The sequence below is a fragment of the Physella acuta genome, unplaced genomic scaffold (genome assembly GCF_028476545.2).
Source record: "Physella acuta isolate Inbredline_101_S28 unplaced genomic scaffold, ASM2847654v3 ptg001512l, whole genome shotgun sequence".
NCBI lineage: Eukaryota > Metazoa > Mollusca > Gastropoda > Physidae > Physella > Physella acuta.
In genome coordinates, this window is record NW_026733027.1 from 102,517 (window position 1) to 126,266 (window position 23,750).

Below are 23,750 nucleotides of genomic sequence, written 5' to 3' on the forward strand. Positions count from 1 at the left end.
ACACCCCCTCCCCCAGAAAGTTTCAAGTGCCCCGCCTCCTCCTTTAATCAAGTTTCTGAAACATGCACACACGAAGGGGCTGATTAAAAATGAACAACCAATTTGGTAACCATACATCTTACTTAAGATCAAGGGCAACAACCCAATTATTAAATGTAATCCCTTTTAAGCGCTAATACCCTCCCATTGATTAAATTTCCTAAAATTCGTCACTTATTCATTCACAGGTAAGTAGATTTAAGTTAATGAATCGAGACACCTATTTTTAAAACTTTCACAAAACTTGTATCTGTTACTGTCACCTAGATTGATCTTTGGCCTCAGACGTTCGCAACACAACTTACATATAAAAGACACACAAAACAAAACAAATACGTCAAGTCAAACATTTTTATTCATTCTATTTTGTTTTATGGAATATATTACACTTATAAATATATAAAGAATATATTTATATAATACAAAAGTTGAGGGCAAAAAGCGTAGACATAATTGTTAACATGATTATTTCAATTTTTTATGCAATAAATATGGCACCAAGTATAATTCAAATTAATTTCATACGCTAATGATATTTTTCGCCTAAACGAGTTATTAAAGGTTTAAAAACAAAAAAGCTTGTTTGACTTTGGTTGATGTTATGAAAAAGCTGGTAAAAAATACAAGCGTTCATGCAATGTTTATAATGTTAAAACATTTGTATTTATTTCTCACGACACACAAAATAGAGCTGCTAAAGGATGAAAACATTTGAGTTGACGCCCACCTGTATGGTGGGGTGGGGGAGTGTTTCGTCCAAAGTGGACACGTGTTAACGAGGTGAGGGGCGGTATAACGGTCCAATTTTTAAAGGACGTTATAAATAGATGAATCCCGCCCCAAGAGTTTTGTGTAGTTATTTGTATAGAGATTAAGTTGATTAGTGTAAAAATTAGGGGAAAGGTTTGTGTTTTTATTTGTGTAAACCTGGTGTTGACTTCGTGTAGTTATAGTGGAAACTAGTGAATTGGTTACCTTGGCAACCAGCGTGTAATGGTTATCTAAGCTACAAGTGTATAATGGTTACCTAGGTTACCAATGTGTAATGGTTACCTTGGCTACAAGTGTATAATGGTTACCTAGGGTACCAGTGTGTAATGGTTACCTAGGCAACCAGTGTGTAATGATTAGCAAAGCTACCAGTTAAAAGTAGTGGCTAGTGTGAAGGCCACGAGAGCTGAGATTTGCAAGATTCCACAGAGGCCTGTGGACAATTAAAAAAAAACGAAATCAAAAGTTTCTCAAATAGGAAAAAAAAATCATAATGCTTGATTACTCTTTTATATTTTTGTTTAAACCAGATCCATTTAAAAACCCACCATCACATTCTAATGTCCCGAATTCACACCACTCACACAACTTTACATTCCCTGACATATAACTACCACGTATACTTATTTCAAGTTTTTTTTTTAATTACCGAGTTTTGTCTTGGCTCCCACATTCTTTGATAGAAAAGGCAGTTTGGCGAAATTTTCATCTGAAATAAATAATTATCTAAATTAAATATACATAAGGAATTAACAACATATAGAAATGAGTAATGCCACACACACACCTTCGTAAAGCCACACACACACACACCTTCGTAAAGCCACCACACACACCTTCCTAAAGCCACACACACAAACCTTCGTAAAGCCACACACACACACCTTCCTAAAGCCACACACACACACCTTCCTAAAGCCACACACACAAACCTTCGTAAAGCCACACACACACACCTTCCTAAAGCCACACACACACACACCTACGTAAAACCACACACACACACACACCTTCCTAAAGCCACACACACAAACCTTCGTAAAGCCACACACACACACACCTTCGTAAAGCCACACACACACACACCTTCGTAAAGACACCACACACACCTTCCTAAAGCCACACATACACACACCTTCCTAAAGCCACACACACACCTTCCTAAAGCCACACACACACACACCTTCGTAAAGCCACCACACACACCTTCCTAAAGCCACACACACACACCTTAGTAAAGCACACACCTTCCTAAAGCCACACACACACCTTCGTAAAGCCACACACACACACCTTCGTAAAGCCACACACACACACCTTCGTAAAGCCACACACACACACCTTCGTAAAGCCACCACACACACCTTCCTAAAGCCACACATACACACACCTTCCTAAAGCCACACACACACCTTCGTAAAGCCACACACACACACCTTCGTAAAGCCACACACACACACCTTCGTAAAGCCACACACACACACCTTCGTAAAGCCACCACACACACCTTCCTAAAGCCACACACACAAACCTTCGTAAAGCCACACACACACACACCTTCGTAAAGCCACCACACACACCTTCCTAAAGCCACACACACACACCTTCCTAAAGCCACACACACAAACCTTCGTAAAGCCACACACACACACCTTCGTAAAGCCACACACACACACCTTCCTAAAGCCACACACAAAAACCTTCGTAAAGCCACCACACACACCTTCCTAAAGCCACACACACACACCTTCGTAAAGCCACACACACACACACCTTCGTAAAGACACCACACACACCTTCCTAAAGCCACACACACAAACCTTCGTAAAGCCACACACACACACACCTTTGTAAAACCACACACACACACACCTTTGTAAAACCACACACACACACACCTTCGTAAAGCCACACACAAACCTTCGTAAAGCCACACACACACCTACGTAAAACCACACACACACACACACACACCTACGTAAAGCCTCACACACACACCTACGTAAAACCATACAAACACACACCTTCGTAAAGCCACACACACACACACCTTCGTAAAGCCACCACACACACCTTCCTAAAACCACACACACACACCTTAGTAAAGCACACACCTCCGTAAAGCCATACACACCTACACCTACGTAAAACCACACACACACACCTTAGTAAAGCACACACCTCCGTAAAGCCATACACACCTACACCTACGTAAAACCACACACACACACACCTTCGTAAAGCCACCCATACACACACTTTCGCAAACCCACACAAACACCTTTGTAAAGCCACACGTACGCCTTTGTAAAGACACACACAAACCTGTGTAAATTCATCTACACATATGATTTCATAAAACCACACATACAGACATAACTTCTTTCAGCAATACAACGACGTATTCTTGCGTATAGGCCTATATCCAACCATACAGCCATTACACACGTGGTAAGGCTACATACACATATAACACTCGCACAAAAACAACAGAATATCCATCAAACTAACAGGTTAAAAACCCCATTGGCAACAAATCAATCGCTTCAACACTCTCCCTATCCAGCAGGCAACAGCCCAGCCAGACCTACCAATGTAGTAAGACATCTTGAAGATTTCACTGATTTCAACGACAGCTTCCTTCTCTCCCGGATCTTTAGAGGACGAGACTCGCAGGCGAAACTTGTAATCTATGGCATCGTAAGTGGCGGTGGGGATGGAGAGAATGGCCTTCATCTGATTGGCTAGATTGATGCAATTGCACATGACGTTGGTCGCGTCCGTCACAACTGCTTCGTCTTTGCTGCAGGTTAGCATATGACAGTCTGATGGGAACACGCATGCCTACACGCAGGGAGATAGGGAACATTGTATACAATAATTAAGGACTTAGCATTAGTATGTTTTACTAAATGTAAGCTCTTTAAAAAATGATAAAGACAAAAAGTAAGAACAGAAAACACCCAATTTGAACAAACATTCATCACACATTTGATCTCACACATCAACCCAGAAATATAACCCAACAAGTCTTACTTAACATATCTAACTTCTCACACAATACATCTCACCCCTGACCCGACACCCCTCACCCCTCCCCTAGATAACGCCCCAATACAATCCCCCTCCCCTATTCCACCACCCCACCGTGTATACGACAGACTAATCCCTCAATATTAAATGAAGAAAATCTATTGATTAATGGCAAATGAATGTAATACACTCTTGATTCCCTTTATTGTAAAAATAAAATATTAATCCTAAAACAAAAGTATGTTTAATAAATAGTGTTGCATTTTTTTATAAACTCAAATGAACAAACTTGACATTTTTATATGTGAATTGTTTAAAGCGCTGAAGTGGAACCCGCCTGGAAAGCGCAAGAGAGGAAGACCACTGGGAACATGGAGGAGAGAGATGGAAGAAGAAGTGCAGGCTACTGGCAAGACCTGGCATGAACTAAAGTGGCTCGCCCAAGACAGGGTGGAATGGCGGAGATTTGTTGCTGTCCTATACTCCACAGGGAGTGATGAGGATTAAGTAAAGTAAGTTTGAAGTAGCCAATGGAACTCTAGGATTAAACAATATTCCACACTGCAAAATAACAAACAATTTTCACGATGCGTAACCATGAAAAAAATCGAACACCAATCGGGTATGAATTCTCCAACAGAACACGTCAACCCAGAGGCGTAGCGATGGGGGGGGGGGTGCGGACCGCATCGGGTGACACCATTTGGGGGGGTGACACCAAGGCAAAAAAATAGCAAAATATATAGAGAAAAACTTGAGGGGAGGGGTGCAAATCGAAAGCTGAAAGGGGGGGGGGGGGGTGCAAATTGAAAGTTTGAGGGGGGGGGGATGAAAATCGAAAATTTGAAAGTTTGACCCCGGGGGAAGGGCCGCTACGCCTCTGGTGGGGGGGGGGGGGGTGACACCATTAAGTGCCGCACCGGGTGACACCCGACCTCGCTACGGCACTGCGTCAACTCACCACCGAGCGTGTTGTCGAACCTGCGCAACTTACCGTTAGCCACGACTCGAACTTGTAGCAGTCCGTCCAGCTGGCCTTACAATAGTCGAAGTAGAGGTGGTAGCAGCCTGTCTCCTTGTCCAGGGCGTTCAGGTCCACCTGGTAGGTCAGGAACACCGTGCTCAGCCCAAAGGCTAAGGAGTTGGAGTCCACGGGGTTCACCTGTAGGAGCTTCAGGGCGATGTTAGGGTGGTCGGGTAGCTCTTCGGGGGGGGGGGGGGGTAGGGGGAGAAAAAAAAATGTATCACTTGTTAAACAATATTTGGCCGCGTGAGATAATATGAGGCAGGTGGAGTAGAGTTCACCCGTTTCTGAGTCTAGACTCTGATGTAATAATTTTAACTCATGCGGTTTATAGTCCTTCGAGAAGATTCCGCGTCATTGTATGTCTTCGGTAACTTCTCCTTGCCTGGTTTGGGCGTGGCACTCAAACACTTTGCCGTTTTGAACCTGTCAGCTCAATCTCCGTTCACCAAGATTTGTACCATGTCTCTGCTTGTCTAGGAAACTCTACAGCTTTCTTATCCTCTTAGCAAAACTGTGCTCACATTTCCATGGTGTAGGTACATATGCCAGTAGTTTTACATACATGTCGCCAACCAGTGAAGGCGTAGATTTGTCGATTATTTGTTACACGAATGACCCCCCCCCCTCTCCACCTCAACGTCTGTGCCTATGGTTTCGCTGATCTGCTGCCAAGGGAAATAACTCCCCTCATCATATACATGTCTTCCTTCTATTGTTACAGAGGCCTCTCGATTATCGTTAGTTCTCAATACTTGTATCATCGCTTTGCTGATCGTAAGTTCTACACGCTGTGTGGTGAGATGCTGATCGTAAGTTCTACTGTGTTGAGATGCTGATCGTAAGTTCTACACGCTGTGTGGTGAGATGCTGATCGTAAGTTCTACTGTGTTGAGATGCTGATCATAAGTTCTACACGCTGTGTGGTGAGATGCTGATCATAAGTTCTACACGCTGTGTGGTGAGATGCTGATCGTAAGTTCTACACGCTGTGTGGTGAGATGCTGATCATAATTTCTACACGCTGTGTGGTGAGATGCTGATCGTAAGTTCTACTGTGTTGAGATGCTGATCTTAAGTTCTACTGTGTTGAGATGCTGATCGAAAGTTCTACTGTGTTGTGATGCTGATCATAAGTTCTACACGCTGTGTGGTGAGATGCTGATCATAAGTTCTACACGCTGTGTGGTGAGATGCTGATCATAAGTTCTACACGCTGTGTGGTGAGATGCTGATCATAAGTTCTACACGCTGTGTGGTGAGATGCTGATCGTAAGTTCTACACGCTGTGTGGTGAGATGCTGATCATAAGTTCTACACGCTGTGTGGTGAGATGCTGATCGTAAGTTCTACACGCTGTGTGGTGAGGTGCTGATCGTACGTTCTACACGCTGTGTGGTGAGATGCTGATCGTAAGTTCTACACGCTGTGTGGTGAGATGCTGATCGTAAGTTCTACACGCTGTGTGGTGAGATGCTGATCGTAAGTTCTACACGCTGTGTGGTGAGATGCTGATCGTAAGTTCTACACGCTGTGTGGTGAGATGCTGATCGTAAGTTCTACACGCTGTGTGGTGAGATGCTGATCGTAAGTTCTACACGCTGTGTGGTGAGATGCTGATCGTAAGTTCTACACGCTGTGTGGTGAGATGCTGATCGTAAGTTCTACACGCTGTGTGGTGAGATGCTGATCGTAAGTTCTACACGCTGTGTGGTGAGATGCTGATCGTAAGTTCTACACGCTGTGTGGTGAGATGCTGATCGTAAGTTCTACACGCTGTGTGGTGAGATGCTGATCGTAAGTTCTACACGCTGTGTGGTGAGATGCTGATCGTAAGTTCTACACGCTGTGTGGTAAGATGCTGATCGTAAGTTCTACACGCTGTTTAGTGAGATGCTGATCGTAAGTTCTACACGCTGTGTGGTGAGATGCTGATCGTAAGTTCTACACGCTGTGTGGTGAGATGCTGATCGTAAGTTCTACACGCTGTGTGGTGAGATGCTGATCGTAAGTTCTACACGCTGTGTGGTGAGATGCTGATCATAAGTTCTACACGCTGTGTGGTGAGATGCTGATCGTAAGTTCTACACGCTGTGTGGTGAGATGCTGATCATAAGTTCTACACGCTGTGTGGTGAGATGCTGATCGTAAGTTCTACACGCTGTGTGGTGAGATGCTGATCGTAAGTTCTACACGCTGTGTGGTGAGATGCTGATCGTAAGTTCTACACGCTGTGTGGTGAGATGCTGATCATAAGTTCTACACGCTGTGTGGTAAGATGCTGATCGTAAGTTCTACACGCTGTTTAGTGAGATGCTGATCGTAAGTTCTACACGCTGTGTGGTGAGATGCTGATCGTAAGTTCTACACGCTGTGTGGTGAGATGCTGATCGTAAGTTCTACACGCTGTGTGGTGAGATGCTGATCGTAAGTTCTACACGCTGTGTGGTGAGATGCTGATCATAAGTTCTACACGCTGTGTGGTGAGATGCTGATCGTAAGTTCTACACGCTGTGTGGTGAGATGCTGATCATAAGTTCTACACGCTGTGTGGTGAGATGCTGATCGTAAGTTCTACACGCTGTGTGGTGAGATGCTGATCGTAAGTTCTACACGCTGTGTGGTGAGATGCTGATCGTAAGTTCTACACGCTGTGTGGTGAGATGCTGATCGTAAGTTCTACACGCTGTGTGGTAAGATGCTGATCGTAAGTTCTACACGCTGTTTAGTGAGATGCTGATCATAAGTTCTACACGCTGTGTGGTAAGATGCTGATCGTAAGTTCTACACGCTGTTTAGTGAGATGCTGATCGTAAGTTCTACACGCTGTGTGGTGAGATGCTGATCATAAGTTCTACACGCTGTGTGGTGAGATGCTGATCATAAGTTCTACACGCTGTGTGGTGAGATGCTGATCGTAAGTTCTACACGCTGTGTGGTGAGATGCTGATCGTAAGTTCTACACGCTGTGTGGTGAGATGCTGATCGTAAGTTCTACACGCTGTTTAGTGAGATGCTGATCATAAGTTCTACACGCTGTGTGGTAAGATGCTGATCGTAAGTTCTACACGCTGTGTGGTGAGATGCTGATCGTAAGTTCTACACGCTGTGTGGTGAGATGCTGATCGTAAGTTCTACACGCTGTGTGGTGAGATGCTGATCGTAAGTTCTACACGCTGTGTGGTGAGATGCTGATCGTAAGTTCTACACGCTGTGTGGTGAGATGCTGATCGTAAGTTCTACACGCTGTGTGGTGAGATGCTGATCGTAAGTTCTACACGCTGTGTGGTGAGATGCTGATCGTAAGTTCTACACGCTGTGTGGTGAGATGCTGATCGTAAGTTCTACACGCTGTGTGGTGAGATGCTGATCGTAAGTTCTACACGCTGTGTGGTGAGATGCTGATCGTAAGTTCTACACGCTGTGTGGTGAGATGCTGATCGTAAGTTCTACACGCTGTGTGGTGAGATGCTGATCATAAGTTCTACACGCTGTGTGGTGAGATGCTGATCGTAAGTTCTACACGCTGTGTGGTGAGATGCTGATCGTAAGTTCTACACGCTGTGTGGTGAGACGCTGATCGTACGTTCTACACGCTGTGTGGTGAGATGCTGATCGTAAGTTCTACACGCTGTGTGGTGAGATGCTGATCGTACGTTCTACACGCTGTGTGGTGAGATGCTGATCGTAAGTTCTACACGCTGTGTGGTGAGATGCTGATCGTAAGTTCTACACGCTGTGTGGTGAGATGCTGATCGTAAATTCTACACGCTGTGTGGTGAGACGCTGATCGTACGTTCTACACGCTGTGTGGTGAGATGCTGATCGTAAGTTCTACACGCTGTGTGGTGAGATGCTGATCGTACGTTCTACACGCTGTGTGGTGAGATGGCTTCCGTCGCATCAACTGCATCTGACGTTGTGACTGCAGGGCGGTGTTTCTTTCAGACATTTTTCTCCGCAGGTGGGCAATTATAAATTTAAGACTTTATTTTCTGGGGTACGGGAAAGGGAGGGGGGTGGGGGTGGGGGGAGAAGAGGGGTATATACCATCCACAAGATCTAGATTCCCTAACACCATACACAAGTTCTAGATTCCCTAAGACCATCCACAAGTTCTAGATTCCCTAAGACCATCCACAAGTTCTAGATTCCCTAAGACCATCCACAAGTTCTAGATTCCCTAAGACCATCCACAAGGTCTAGATTTTATAAGACCATCCACAAGTTCTAGATTCCCTAAGACCATCCACAAGTTCTAGATTCCCTAAGACCATCCACAAGTTCTAGATTCCCTAAGGTTATCCACAAATTCTAGTTTTCTAATAAGATCATCCACAAATTCTAGATTACCTAAGACCATTCACAAGTTCTAGATTCCCTAAGGTTATCCACAAATTCTAGATTTCTTAAGACCATCCACAAATTCTAGATTCCCTAAGACCATCCACTAGTTCTAGATTCCCTAAGATCGTCCATAAATTCTAAATTCCCTAAGCGTACTGTGTGAAGTTGGCCCAGAGAATCAAACCCAACACTTTCTGCTAGCAGCCTTATGCTAGAACCTAGATTTTCGTCAAACGTTGATTAAATGTTAAATTGTAAAGCCATCCATATAAATAAGACCACAGCTTATACGTATAAACACATTACGGTGACATTCTGACGATCGCTTCTTCACCAGACACCAAATAAAAAAGTAAATAGACATCAGTTATCAAAACAAACACACGCACTATACTCCACTCTTAATAACCTACACAACTCTTAGAAATATGAACAGTTTAAAGTCATATATAAAACATTTTGACCCCCCCCCCTCCACCCCCAAGAAATAATCTAGTAAAATGTCGAGTATTACCTCCATAACAATTGGACTTCTCGGCTGCTTCATCATTGGAAATAGCCTTGGCTACGTCGGCAAACCACTTCTCTTTGTCGCACCAGATCTTTGTCAATCTGTTCATTTCGCAGTTGACTATGGGTTGATAAAATCTAAAATTGAAATGTGTACTCTTCAAACAAAGGGACAGAGTGGTCTATCGGTAGAGAGCTGGGCTGCTAACCCGTTAGTATTGAGGTCGAATCCGGGTTAAAACAAGTAGGCCGTCCCTGAGTCCACCCAACTTACTTTAGGGAAAGTAAAGGCGGCTTGGCATAGTGCTGACCACATTATCCCTTCATAAGCCGAGGTCACAGAAACAAGTAAACTCTACTTCACTTGCCCCGTAGACCGTTGGGTTTGAAAGGAAGTTTACACTTAAAACAACGTTTAGACCGTCCTTATACAAAAAAATACAACATTTCAATTGTAGATGCAGACCTATCATAGAAGTGTGGTGTAAGCGCGGATAATATAAAAAAAGTGTAGATTATTTATCAAATAGTTTCATAGTCGTAAAAATATTTTCTCAGACAAAAATTAAAACGTAAACACTTTTCTCCAAAACAGACCAGTCCTTCAAGTGTCAAATTAAGGGTTTGATATATATATATATCTATATCTATCTATATATATCTATATATATATATATATATATATATATATATATATATATATATATATATATATATATATATAAAGAAAATATATTTTAGATATAATTAACCTCGATAAATGAGTTTGATCAAATGGTCAGCTTTATGCTCAGCCCCGAGTTAGCTCAGCTCTGACGTCAGGGAAGGTAAAGGCGGCTGGGCATAGTGATGACCACACTATTCCGTTTCCGAGGTCACTGAAACAGGTGAACTCTACTTCACCTGCGGGGTCGGCGTGGTCGAGTCGGTAAAGCTCATGGTTGCTAAACCGAAAAGTCTCAAGTTCAAACCCTCGTTAGCTTGCTCTCTTCTAGGAGAGACAACTCCAAAATCAAACAACTGCGTCTTTGTAGTTTGTTCTTGGTTGGACAAAGGCTATGGAAGCAAATCCAAAAAGAAAAGCAGGCTGAAATCGGAGTCAATGGCCTCAATGGCGCATAACCAGTTGACACTTAATCCTTAATTGTGATGGAAGCATGGTCGAGTCGGCAAAGCTCATGGTTGATAAATTCGAAAAAAAGTCTCGAGTTCAAACCCTCTGGCAGATAAGGCCACATAGACCGTGAGTTTTGATAGGGCACTTTACTTTGTCCTTCAAACAAGCCATTTCATAGCTCAATTGGTGATCACAAATACTGCATTATCATTTTCCCAACATTTCGAAACCAATTGCAATTGACTTACTCGCATTCTGTGGCATTATTCGTTTCATTATTCTGACAGGATGGGGGTACTTCAACACAAGCTACAGGCAAAAAATAAAAGTACAGAGAGCTGGCTGAAATAGAGGCTGTACAAGTGTAGCTGGAATTGTTTCAATCAGTGGTATCAGCACTAGTTTATTTTAGTATATTTTATAAATGGTACATTTCTCAAGTCCTCAATCGTTTTAAATTATTTTTTAAAAGAAGATAAAAACGTTATTTTCAAAAATCTCGGTAAAAGAAAATGTAAAATCATAATTTGTGCGTGTCATGTACAGTAATATTTGTGTTACACACGTGACACAAAGTTAGCTGACTCCAACATTCATTACTTTCATTGTCATCAATAGCCAGTCAGACCCAATGAATGCAGAATTTACTTCATTACTTTCATTGTCATCAATAGCCAGTCAGACCCAATGAATGCAGAATTTACTTCATTACTTTCATTGTCATTAAAAGCCAGTCAGACCCAACGAATGCAGAATTTACTTCATTACTTTCATTGTCATTAATAGCCAGTCAGACCCAATGAACACAGAATTTACTTCATTACTTTCATTGTCATCAATAGCCAGTCCGACCCAATGAATGCAGAATTTACTTCATTACTTTCATTGTCATTAATAGCCAGTCAGACCCAACGAATGCAGAATTTACTTCATTACTTTCATTATCATTAATAGACAGTCCGACCCAATGAATGCAGAATTTACTTCATTACTGTCATTGTCATCAATAGACAGTCCGACCCAATGAATGCAGAATTTACTTCATTACTTTCATTGTCATTAATAGCCAGTCAGACCCAACGAATGCAGAATTTACTTCATTACTTTCATTATCATTAATAGACAGTCCGACCCAATGAATGCAGAATTTACTTCATTACTTTCATTGTCATCAATAGACAGTCAGACCCAATACATGCAGAACTTACTATGTTTGTCCTAATTTTTATTTATTTCATTTAAGAATCCAAAAATATTTAAAATTGGAACATTCTCTATAATAGTGAAATATTTGCCTTTTATTCATCAAATTGACGAATTAACGGTTTAGTTTTATGACAAATAGCCCTACAAGTAAGCTAAAAGGTCGCCTATCCTTGGACCTGTAAAGTCACACATAATTTACAGGTTGCCTATAAAAGCACAAATCTATTGATTCAAGTCACATATCAAGTTAACTTTAAAGTCATCTCAAGTCAACAATAAAAAAAAGCATAACCTGAATTTAGTGCTAACACAAGTTTGTAAACTTATTTTCTGTTGAGACTAACACAATTATACAAACTTACTTTCTGTTGAGACTAAAACAATTATACAAACTTACGTTCTGTTGAGACTAAAACAATTATACAAACTTACGTTCTGTTGAGACTAAAACAATTATACAAACTTACGTTCTGTTGAGACAATTTTGTAAACTTACGTTCTGTTTAGACAATTTTGTAAACTTACGTTCTGATAATGATGCATCATTAGCTGTAAAATGTTAATACAACACCGTTACAAAACGCTGATGCAAAAATATCAAAGAAAACAACGATAAAAGTAAAAATGAGAAAAGAACAATAGCTGGAGCTGAAATTTGGAAAATCATGTTTGAATGAAGGTGTTTGAAATATGACTAAATTTTAGCGTAAGTAGTATAGTATAGGTAGGCTATTATATGTAATAAATGAAGTACCTGCGCAATCTTCTATCGCATGCTTCTCAATCCATTCCTCCGCATCTTTCCTGACCCCTTCACTGCAGTAGGGCGTGTCCTTATAGCCCAGGGCACACTTATGCCGCTCTTTTAACTTCCTGCAATAGACGATAGGTAACAGTAGTTAGATAGGGCTCTCAGACAACTGTCTATCTGGGCTCTCAGACATCTGGCTATCTGGGCTCTCAATTTTCTATCTGGGCTCTCAGACATCTGGCTATCTGGGCTCTCAATTTTCTATCTGGGCTCTCAGACATCTGTCTATCTGGGCTCTCAGACATCTGTCTATCTGGGCTCTCAGACATCTGTCTATCTGGGCTCTCAGACATCTGTCTCTCTGGGCTCTCATACAAATGGCTCTCAGGGCCCTCATACAAATGGCTCTCAGGGTCCTTAGACAACTGGCTCTTAGGGCTTTCAGGGCTCTTCTAACTTACTCGCAGGAAATCGTCGTGTTTGCTTCTTTTAAACAAAGAGTTCGGGCCTCCTTGCAACTGTCCACTGAAAAGATGGAGAAAAATGTGCAATCTATTGTTACGATAGACAAAGATGGGGACATAGACTACTTCAACGTATTAGGCTTACATAATGATTTAACTGTTTTCAAATTTGATAGAGCATATATATATATATATATATATATATATATATATATATATATATATATATATATATATATATATATTTATTTATTTAGATATATTCATTTATTTATATATGCATAATGTAGTATAAAAGCGAGATAAACACACTTTAAAGTGACCAGTAAGAAGTGCTCAACCTTTTGCAATAAAAATGTGAGTGGGTGGGGGATCGTATAAAAACATTGTTGTTACATATTTTCTCTGATGTGCAACCATGTTAATGATAGAAACAAACTCCAAGTGCAGTAACGAATGGCCATTCACGACTTCCATCCCCTAGGAACCACCTTCTAAGCTCGCCTTGGTTTTCTTATTTTTATTTAATTATTTCCTTTCTGTATCTGAGAAACCCAGGATCGAAACGACACTTAAGACACACATTTTCTTTCAAAATGTGCCGTGCGGTTAATAAAGTCATTGACCCTGTATAGTGCTGTCTGTTTTACCCTCTGTCGCTTGGTGAGAGTAAAATAGAACCAACATCCTTGCTAAATTATCTGAGTTTGTTATCTTGAAATTCAACTTCACAATGTGTACGGCAAGTAATCAGCTTTTTGGATTATTCTAGCCTGAAGGTAAAAAGTAGACCGGTTTTTACTGCTAATTGGGCCAGCATATTTGCTCTAACCCTAACCATTGGGCCAGTATATTTGTTCTGCATTTATGGTTAACACTGTGAGAAAATTCAGAAATCCAAGTCTTCAATTTGTCATGTTAGTGTTCTTTAATTGACAGTGTATTGGCTAGTTTGCTAGTTCAGTCACCATCATCACCATCGTTCATGGGGATCCCTTGTGACGATTCCTCCAAGTTGGGCCCACGTCATTCCGACTGCTTCAACTTCACTAAATGCTTACCGTCTCCATGTTGGTTTTGGCCTACCTACTTTTGTTGGTTAGTTCATTCAACCAACAGTAAACTCTAAATGGTGAGAGCAGCCACTATTGTTTCAAGTCAGTTCTTGAAAGGCATCTGATAGAGCCACTATTGTTTCAAGTCAGTTCTTGAAAGGCATCTCATAGAGCCACTACTGTTTCAAGTCAGTTCTTGAAAGGCATCTGATAGATAGAGCCACTATTGTTTCAAGTCAGTTCTTGAAAGGCTTCTGATAGACCCACCATTGTTTCAAGTCAGTTCTTGAAAGGCATCTGATAGATAGAGCCACTACTGTTTCAAGTCAGTTCTTGAAAGGCTTCTGATAGACCCACCATTGTTTCAAGTCAGTTCTTGAAAGGCATCTGATAGATAGAGCCACTACTGTTTCAAGTCAGTTCTTGAAAGGCTTCTGATAGAGCCACTATTGTTTCAAACCAGCTAGCTCTTGAAACGCTTCCATTGTGTACGACCCGGAGCTTTGAGTTGGACAAGTTAAATAAATATGTTCAAGACTCCATTATGCTTGACGTTTCCATATTACTGCTCTGTCTACGTAAGCATATGCAATTCAGAATCTAGAAAAACTGCACATAATGACGAGTTCATTCTAGGTTTTGTTCTAAGATAATTCTTAGTGTTGCTAATATAATGATGGGGAGTGGTGGGGGACGGGTCATCTATGAAGAGAAGCCTAATTTTTAAATTCCCTTTTTGCTGCAGAGAAATTCCTTTTAAATAAAAAAAAAATGGTTTTAAAAAAGAAATAAAGGAGGGGTGCTTTAATATTCCTTCTTCTTCTTCTTCGTTCTTAATTTTTAGTGTTGGAAGGGATCGAGCCTTATCTGCCAGAAGGTTTGAACTCGAGACTTTTTCGAATTTATCAACCATGAGCTTTTGCCGACTCGACCACGCCTCCGTCGCAAATTAAGGATACGTGTCAACTGGTTATGCGCCATTGAGGCCATTGACTCCGATTTCAGCCTGCTTTTCTTTTTGGATTTGCTTCCATAGCCTTTTTTCAACCAAGAACAAACTACAAGGCAGCAGTTGTTTGATTTTGGAGTTGTCTCTCCTAGAAGAGTGGCTGTCCCCAGCTAACGAGCCTCATCTCCCCGAGGGTTCGAACTCGAGACTTTTCCATGAGCTTTACCGTCTCGACCACGCCGACCCCTTTTAATATTCCGATTTGGTTGAACATCCCAAGGTTTTTCAAAACAAGTATAAACATATCCGGAATAAATTTAGTTTTAGTTGGCATTTAAGATACTGGGTATTATAGGGCAGGCAGGTTAAGTAGAGAGAATTTGTTTTAGCGTCTACAATTATTTAAAATTTGCCAAAATGTAAGGTAATTTTTTTATTTTACATACTGTTTTTGTCTTCATCGTAATCATCTGTTACCAGTTTGTCTGGGAATAAAAAACATAATATTATTCAACATTCTAATTAAAAACGTCTAGACCAGTGGTTCTTAACCTTTTTGGTGGTACCAAAACCCAACCCGTTTCATTTACACTTTCACCGAACCCTTCTTTATAGCTCTATCATCTGCACTGACAAATTCCGATCATGAATATATGAAACGGGGGTCAGGCTTGACCTCCGCCTAAACTCCGAGAATGGTTCACCGAACCCCTGGGGTTTGATCGAACCCAGATTAAGAACCACTGATAATTTTCATTTGTCAAAATCTTGATTTATATTTTTGTACACGATTACAATACATACTTTGTATTCCGTATACGAAAAATTAATGTTCCCTTTTCAAACCTGACGGTCCATGGGGTAAGTGTAGTAGAGTTCACTTGTTTTTGTGACCTAGGCATATAAAGGGATAGTGTGGTCAGCGCTATGGCCAGTCGAAATTTCTCTAAATGAGTTAGGTACCCAACACAGACGAGTGGACTCATGTCGGTCTACTGTCTTGAGCCCGGAATCGAACTAGACATTTTTGGGTTAGCAGTCTAGCACTCTACCACTAACCGCTCTTGTATACGTTACAGTAGTGGGGTGTTAAAGGCGAAAACTGTAAAATATCTGAAAATTATCAAGCACGATTACGATATTTCCTCTATACTCTTAATACGCGAAAGTAAAACTTGAATTAAGCAGGTTAAACTAATGGAGAATAAACAACAAATAAAACTTACCAGGATTTATTGTGTCCCAGCCACCTACAATATAAAGAGATATTTGATATAGAGAGTGGTTATATTATTGAGCAGGCCTATAGGGTCAATTAGATTAGCTAAATGATTGATTATAGGCAGGGGCGTAGCGAGGGGGGGGGCGGGGGGTGCGGACCGCACCGGGTGACACCATTTAGGGGGTGACACCAAGGCAAAAAATAGCAAAATATATAGAGAAAAACTTGAGGGGGGGGGTGCAAATCGAAAGTTTGAGGGGGGGGGTGCAAATCGAAAACTTGAGGGGGGGGGGGGGGGGTGCAAATCGAAAGTTTGAGGGGGGGGGTGCAAATCGAAAACTTGAAAGTTTGTCCCCGGGAAGGGTCGCAACGCCTCTGGGGGGGTGACACCATTAAGTGCCGCACCGGGTGACACCCGACCTCGCTACGCCACTGATTATAGGGTTTATTTGAGTGGCTAAATGATTGAGTATAGGGTCTATTAGACTTGCTAAATGATTGAGTATAGGGTCTATTAGAGTGACTAAATGATTGAATATAGGGTATAAAAGAGTTGCTAAAAGATTGAGTATAGGGTTTATTTGAGTGGCTAAATGATTGAGTATAGGGTCTATTAGAGTGGCTACTGATTGAGTAGATGTGCGTACATTGGGTGGATGTAAGCGTACAGAAGGTGGACGTGTGCGTACAGTGGGTGGACGTGTCAGGTACAGTTGGTGGACGTGTGCGTACAGTTGGTGGACGTGTCCGGTACAGTTGGTAGACGTGTGCGTACAGTTGGTGGACGTGCATGTACAGTTGGTGGACGTGTGCGTACAGTTGGTGGACGTGTGCGTACAGTTGGTGGACGTGTGCGTACAGTTGTGGACGTGTCCGGTACAGTTGGTGGACGTGTCCGGTACAGTTGGTGGACGTGTGCGTACAGTTGGTGGACGTGTGCGTACAGTTGGTGGACGTGTGCGTACAGTTGGTGGACGTGTGCGTACAGTTGGTGGACGTGTGCGTACAGTTGGTGGACGTGTGTGTATAGTTGGTGGACGTGTCTGGTACAGTTGGTGGACGTGTCCGGTACAGTTGGTGGAGTGTGCGTACAGTTGGTGGACGTGTGCGTACAGTGGGTTGACGTGTCAGGTACAAATCTCACCTTTGCAGCGACTTTTTAACGTAGAATCCCTAAAAGATTTGGCTTCCTCGCGCAACTTATCTGGACAGCTTGGGTTTTTTATAATATCTGTTAGACATCTGTGGTAACGAGACTTTTTTCTGAATTAGAAATTATTAATACTAATAGTTTCGCTGTCTGTGTATCTATCTGTGTATCTATGTATCTGACAAGAACGCTCTAGAGAAAACACAAGCAAATTAAAAACCTTCACAGTTAAACAAAATATATGACGTCACATTGAGCATAGAGTAGAAAATAATCTCAAGCCGGAGAGTGCACACAGTAATATGGCGTCATTGATTCTCGAGTAAACATTGAATAAAAAGGCATTTTTTTCTAATCTAAGTGGTTTGCGTGAAGAGTTTCTTTCATACAATTCTTCGGGTAGGGGCGAAGCCCCACCTCCGCGTAAGAACGTCTGAGCCCCCCCCCCCCCTCCCCAACTCAAAAGAAATTTCCTCATCGATACTCTATAATAAGATTATCGCCTAATTAATGTGTCTAATCTAAAAAGTGGTTTTCTTGCAATTTCTTTAATGTAATTCTTCGCGTAGTGGCTAAGCGCGACACCAGTGTTTCTTTCAGACTTTTTCCTCCCCGGAGGGGGGATCTTTTTCTAATCTAAAAAGCGTTTAGCGTGCAGGTTTTTTTTTCAAGCATATCTTCCGGTAGGGGCGAAGCCCCGCCCAGATTCTTCCTTTAGTTTGTATGATCTACAAATGCGACCAGTGTTTCTTTCAGACTTTTTCCTCCCCGGAGAGGGGTGGGGGTACTTGAAATTTTCGGGGGCGGGGGTAGAATTTTCTGGGAGGGTGCGGACACTGGAAAAAGTATATAATTATATTTCGTTGAATGGGACAGTAGTCATGTTTTGGAGGTTGTGTGTGTGTGGGGGGGGGGGGGGGGGCGAAGCCCTCTCCTCCCAAGTAGAGTTGCCTGAAAGATACTCTAAATGCGACTTTTTCATGAATGAGATTAGGTGCATGGTTTAGGGATATGCCTATGACTATATTTTGTATAAATTAAAGTACCGAGAAAATAGAAAGCACTATCAACCTAGCGCCCGTTGTATCCTTTCTCAACGGGCCATTTTTCTCGTTAATACTAATAGTTTCGCTGTTTGTGTATCTATCTGTCTATGTATCTGACAAGAACGCTCTAGAGAAAACATAAGCAATTTAAAAACATGCACAGTCAGACGGAAACGAAATATGACGTCATATAGTAGAAAATAATATCAAGCCGGAGAGTGCACACAGTAATATGACGTCATTGATTCTCGAGTAAACATTGAATAAAAAGGCAATTTTGTCTAATCTAAGTGGTTTGCGTGAAGAGTTTCTTTCATACAATTCTTCGGGTAGGGGCGAAGCCCCACCCCCGCGTAAGAACGTCTGAGCCCCCCCCCCCTCCCCAACTCAAAAGAAATTTCTTCATTGATACTGTATAATAAAATTACCGCCTAATTAATGTATCTAATCTAAAAAGTGGTTTTCTTGCAATTTCTTTAATGCAATTCTTTGGGTAGTGGCTAAGCGCGACACCAGTGTTTCTTTCAGACTTTTTCCTCCCCGGAGGGGGGAACTTTTTCTAATCTAAAAAGTGTTTAGCGTGCAGTTTTTTTTTCAAGCATCTCTTCCGGTAGGGGCGAAGCCCCGCCCATATTCTTCCTTTAGTTTGTATGATCTACAAATGCGATCAGTGTTTCTTTCAGACTTTTTCCTCCCCGGAGAGGGGTGGGGGGTACTTGAAATTTTCGGGGGCGGGGGTTAGAATTTTCTGGGAGGGGGCGGACACTGGAAAAAGTATATAATTATATTTCGTTGAATGGGACGGTAGACATGTTTTGGTGTGTGGGGGGCGGGGGGGGGGGGGGGGGGGGGGGAGGGGGGGGGGGGCAAAGCCCCCTCCTCCCAAGTAGAGTTGCCTGAAAGAAACTCTAAATGCAAGTTTTGTCATGAATGAGATTAGGTGCATGGTTTAGGGATATGCCTATGATTATATTTTGTATAAATTAAAGTACCGAGAAAATAGACAACACTATCAACCTAGCGCCCGTTGTATCCTTCCTCAACGGGCCATTTTTCTCGTTATTTAATAGTTATAGATTATTAATTAAGTAGATAATTTATCGATAAACAAATGCGTCATTGTTGCATTATAAATAGAGAACAGATTAGCTTCACTGCGCAGTAAAAGAATAATGCAAATTGATTTTCTTGGCTTTTAAATACGTTTTTTTTTTTAAATTTAAATACATTAAAAGGCATATGAGTTGGTAACGAATATCCTGTTTTTTACACGTTGATCAGACATTTTTTGTAGTACCAGTGATATAGATCCATATATAATTAAATGTAGGCTGAAACATGACGGGGATATTTATAGATAGATATTTATATAAAATAAACCGGGAGTGATCTCCCCTAAACTTTCTCGAATATTCTTATATAAAACAACAGGGGATGGGAACTCGGGCTATAGACATGATTTTTAATCCAATTTAAATACTTAAAGTTTTAAAAATAGAATAAAATCTCGTAGACAAAAGAATTACACACCAAGTGAACGCCAAATAAAAAAAAGTGCATAATAGTGCGCAATATTATTAGTACTTTAAAAATTTACATTAGTTTTTTGAGAAATCGAAAGTAGCGTAAATTACTACTTCCGGTCAATGGAAATTACTCAAAATTTAACTGAAAGTAGAGAATTAGATCTTTTACTTACATGTGAAATTTTATTTATCTATCTGAAATAGTTCGCAAGTTATAGGCTTTTGAAAAATTCAAAGTAGAAAAAGTACCACTTCCGGTTATCGGAAATCGCTCAAAATTTGATACGGAACTACGAATTTGAAAAATACTTATATATGAAATTTCATCAACCTAGCTGTAACGGTACTCAAGTTATCGTGTTTACACACGGACAGACAGACAGACAGACAGACACACAGACATACGGACAGAATTGCAAAGCCCAGTTTTTCAGACTGGATTACGCATAAAACCTCTTAATTTTGATAAATCTGGATTGATAATTTTTGCCCGATTAAAATAAGTCTTCTATACTTCGGATGTGATGAAGGACTGAGGTGTAATACGGGTGAAAATTGTTAAAATTTCAAGTGATTTTTGTGCACGATTACAATACTTTCTCTATACTTCGTATATACGAGAAAGTAAAAAACATTAATATGTATTTTTAAAAAATAAATGAAAACTCTCTACAAAACACCCAATCATCAATTGATTAATAAATTAAGTTTTTCGGAATTTAAAAACTGGAGTGAGACGTATTGTATTAATCTGAAAATAAATTATTTCTTAATATATGAAAAAGATTTAAAAGACTTACGTGCAAGTGAAGTCAGCCTCTTGGACGCAGTAATTGCAGAGTTCCATCACCCAGACAGGTTTCCTCTGGAAGGAAAAGTACACATTAGATACACTCAACGATAGGACGTGGAATAAACCATATATCCACATACAAGAGGAAGTGTGTATTTCTCTCTGACGAGGGAGGTTCATTATATCACATTCTGTGTTGGCAATGCAATACCATCGAATCTTAACTTACATCTAAGTTTGAAAGAAATCGGTTCGATGAGGTCGAAGTAATATTTTTTGAGGTCGGAAGAAATAGCGCAAACTAAATACTTCCCTTCACCAGAAATCACTCAAAAAATTTAAAAAAAATCAGTTTTCGTTTACATACCTGAAACGGTACTTATGTTATCGGTATTTTAGAAACCGGAAATAGAGTAAAATATCACTTCAAGATATCCAATGTCACTCACATTTTGAGTGTAATCAAAGCATTAAATCAATTAAATATATATTTAAAATTTCATTCACATAACTGAAATAGTATTTGTTATAGTGGTTTCAACCGAAATAAAGTACAACTTCCTTTGACTGAATAATGTTGTATTTAAAATTTCGCACTTCTAGGTAAAAGGTACAGAACCGTAAGTATCACATAGGTTACCGCACTAAAAATTTGAAATAAAACTACAAGTTTTTTATATTAAAATTCGTCTAACAAATAAAGTAAATAGTCAATGCTAACATAATAGAGACACCACAACGAGTGCAACTTACGTGGATCTAGTCTTGGCCGAGTACCAACTATATCAATGTAAATATAAATAAAATGTAAACGTACATGTAAACATAATATATACACATATACATATACAAAGTATATATATATATATATATATATATATATATATATATATATATATATATATATAATATATATATATATATATATAAATACAGACACACACACACACATATATATATATGTATGTATGTATATATATATATATATATATATATATATATATATATATATATTATATATATATTAACAAGGTTCAGTTTCCGTTACTCAGTTTAGCAGAAAATAACACTATATATATATATATATATATATATATATATATATATATATAATATATATATATATATATATATATGGTGACAGGGGACAAATGATCTCAGGACAAATGATCTCAGACAAAATACGGACAAATGATCTCAGGACAAATGATCTTAGGACAAATGATCTCAAGGACAAATGATCTCACGGACAAAAGATACCAGGACAAAATATATCAGGACAAATGATACCAATAATAAACAAAACCATATGAAAATCATTTTTAAAAAATTCAGATCAACTAAAAGTATCCAATACACTATTAAACTTTAGGTGTGAGATATTTTGTCTGAGATATTTTGTCCGAGAGCAATTGTCCATGATATCATTTGTCTTGATATATTTTGTCCTGGTATCTTTTGTGCGTGAGAACATTTGTCCTTGAGATCATTTGTCCTGAGATCATTTTGTCCGTGAGATATTTTGTCTGAGATATTTTGTCTGAGATCATTTGTCCTGAGATCATTTGTCCTGAGATCATTTGTCATGGAACCATATATATATATATATATATATATATATATATATATATATATATATATATATATATAATATATATATATGTATATGTATATATGCATAGTAAATACACACAAAAACTATACATACAGCACGATGGGCAATATTTAATAAAATCTACAAAAAATCACATATACTTTCCAGTTTTAAAGGAAAAGCGACAGCATTTAATTTTTATCGAAGATGTACTTACCAGGATCTGGCGTAGTTTCCAAAGTTACCTCTTTAATTAAGCAGAAGAAGAAAGTTAATAGTTTAAAATTAAATAATCATATATATATATATATATATATATATATATCTAATATATAAAGCTCAATTCTGTAACGCATATGTTTTGTCGTTGGCATTTCTACGGATTTTAAAGTGTTTAGATCAATTATCGTGCGCGTTTGTCTAAATTTATGAGTTAAAAAATTACTATTAAAAGTGTTGGGAAATCTTTTTCATTTTTCAAATTATAGTAATAATTGTCGGCATGTTCATTAAACACAAGTTTTAAAAAAAAATATCATCTTTTACAAAAATTCTAATTATGTCTTTCTTTAGTCCTATAGCGCTTACTTCCCTTTGATAAATTAGGCAAACACAATTACTTCCCTTTATGAAACCATTGCATTAGTTGAAAAGCATTTACTTTTTAACACGTTTTTCTTAACTCAGCTTCGCGTTTGTTTGTTTGGTTGTTTGGATTGTTTGTTGTTAAAATTGACATCGAAAATTAGCCCACTTCTGATTGCTCTAGAGACCTGAAAATTGGCATGCATGCTACTTTCGCCTAACAATTTCAGATGCAATCATAAAAAACTAGCAATTAGTGACCGTAATTAGCTTAATTTAATTACGCCCCAAGGACCATAAAATTGAGGACATGATTTCTAAAGATACCGACAAGACTTGAGGCCTATTGACACAGTTACTTCGGCCCCAATCGATGTGAGCGCGCTGGCCGTGATCGTATAGTGGTTAGTACTTCGCGGTTGTGGCCGCGACAACCAAGGTTCGAATCCTGGTCGCTCAAGATTTTTAGTCCGTGTATTTATAAACACTTTTTTAAAAAAACCACGTTTTTCATGAGTAGCAACGGACTAAAAAGGAGAAAATAAAATACTTAAAAAAAATTTTTTAA

General features: G+C 39.8%; 1 protein-coding gene across 1 annotated transcript; it reads right to left on the bottom strand.

The window, feature by feature from the left end:
- Positions 1-420: 420 nt before the first annotated feature.
- LOC131928506 (uncharacterized) lies at positions 421-21,074 on the bottom strand. The gene is made up of 13 exons (XM_059284570.1): positions 21,011-21,074; positions 17,633-17,751; positions 16,493-16,516; positions 15,713-15,751; positions 13,260-13,323; positions 12,802-12,920; positions 12,573-12,596; positions 11,090-11,150; positions 9,729-9,862; positions 4,838-5,046; positions 3,402-3,654; positions 1,460-1,519; positions 421-1,243 (listed from the first exon to the last, which is right to left on the bottom strand). Exons 1-13 carry the CDS (start codon positions 21,055-21,057, stop codon positions 1,176-1,178), a joined length of 1,221 nt encoding a protein of 406 aa, XP_059140553.1. The 5' UTR covers positions 21,058-21,074; the 3' UTR covers positions 421-1,175.
- Between the last annotated feature and the right edge of the window lie 2,676 nt (positions 21,075-23,750).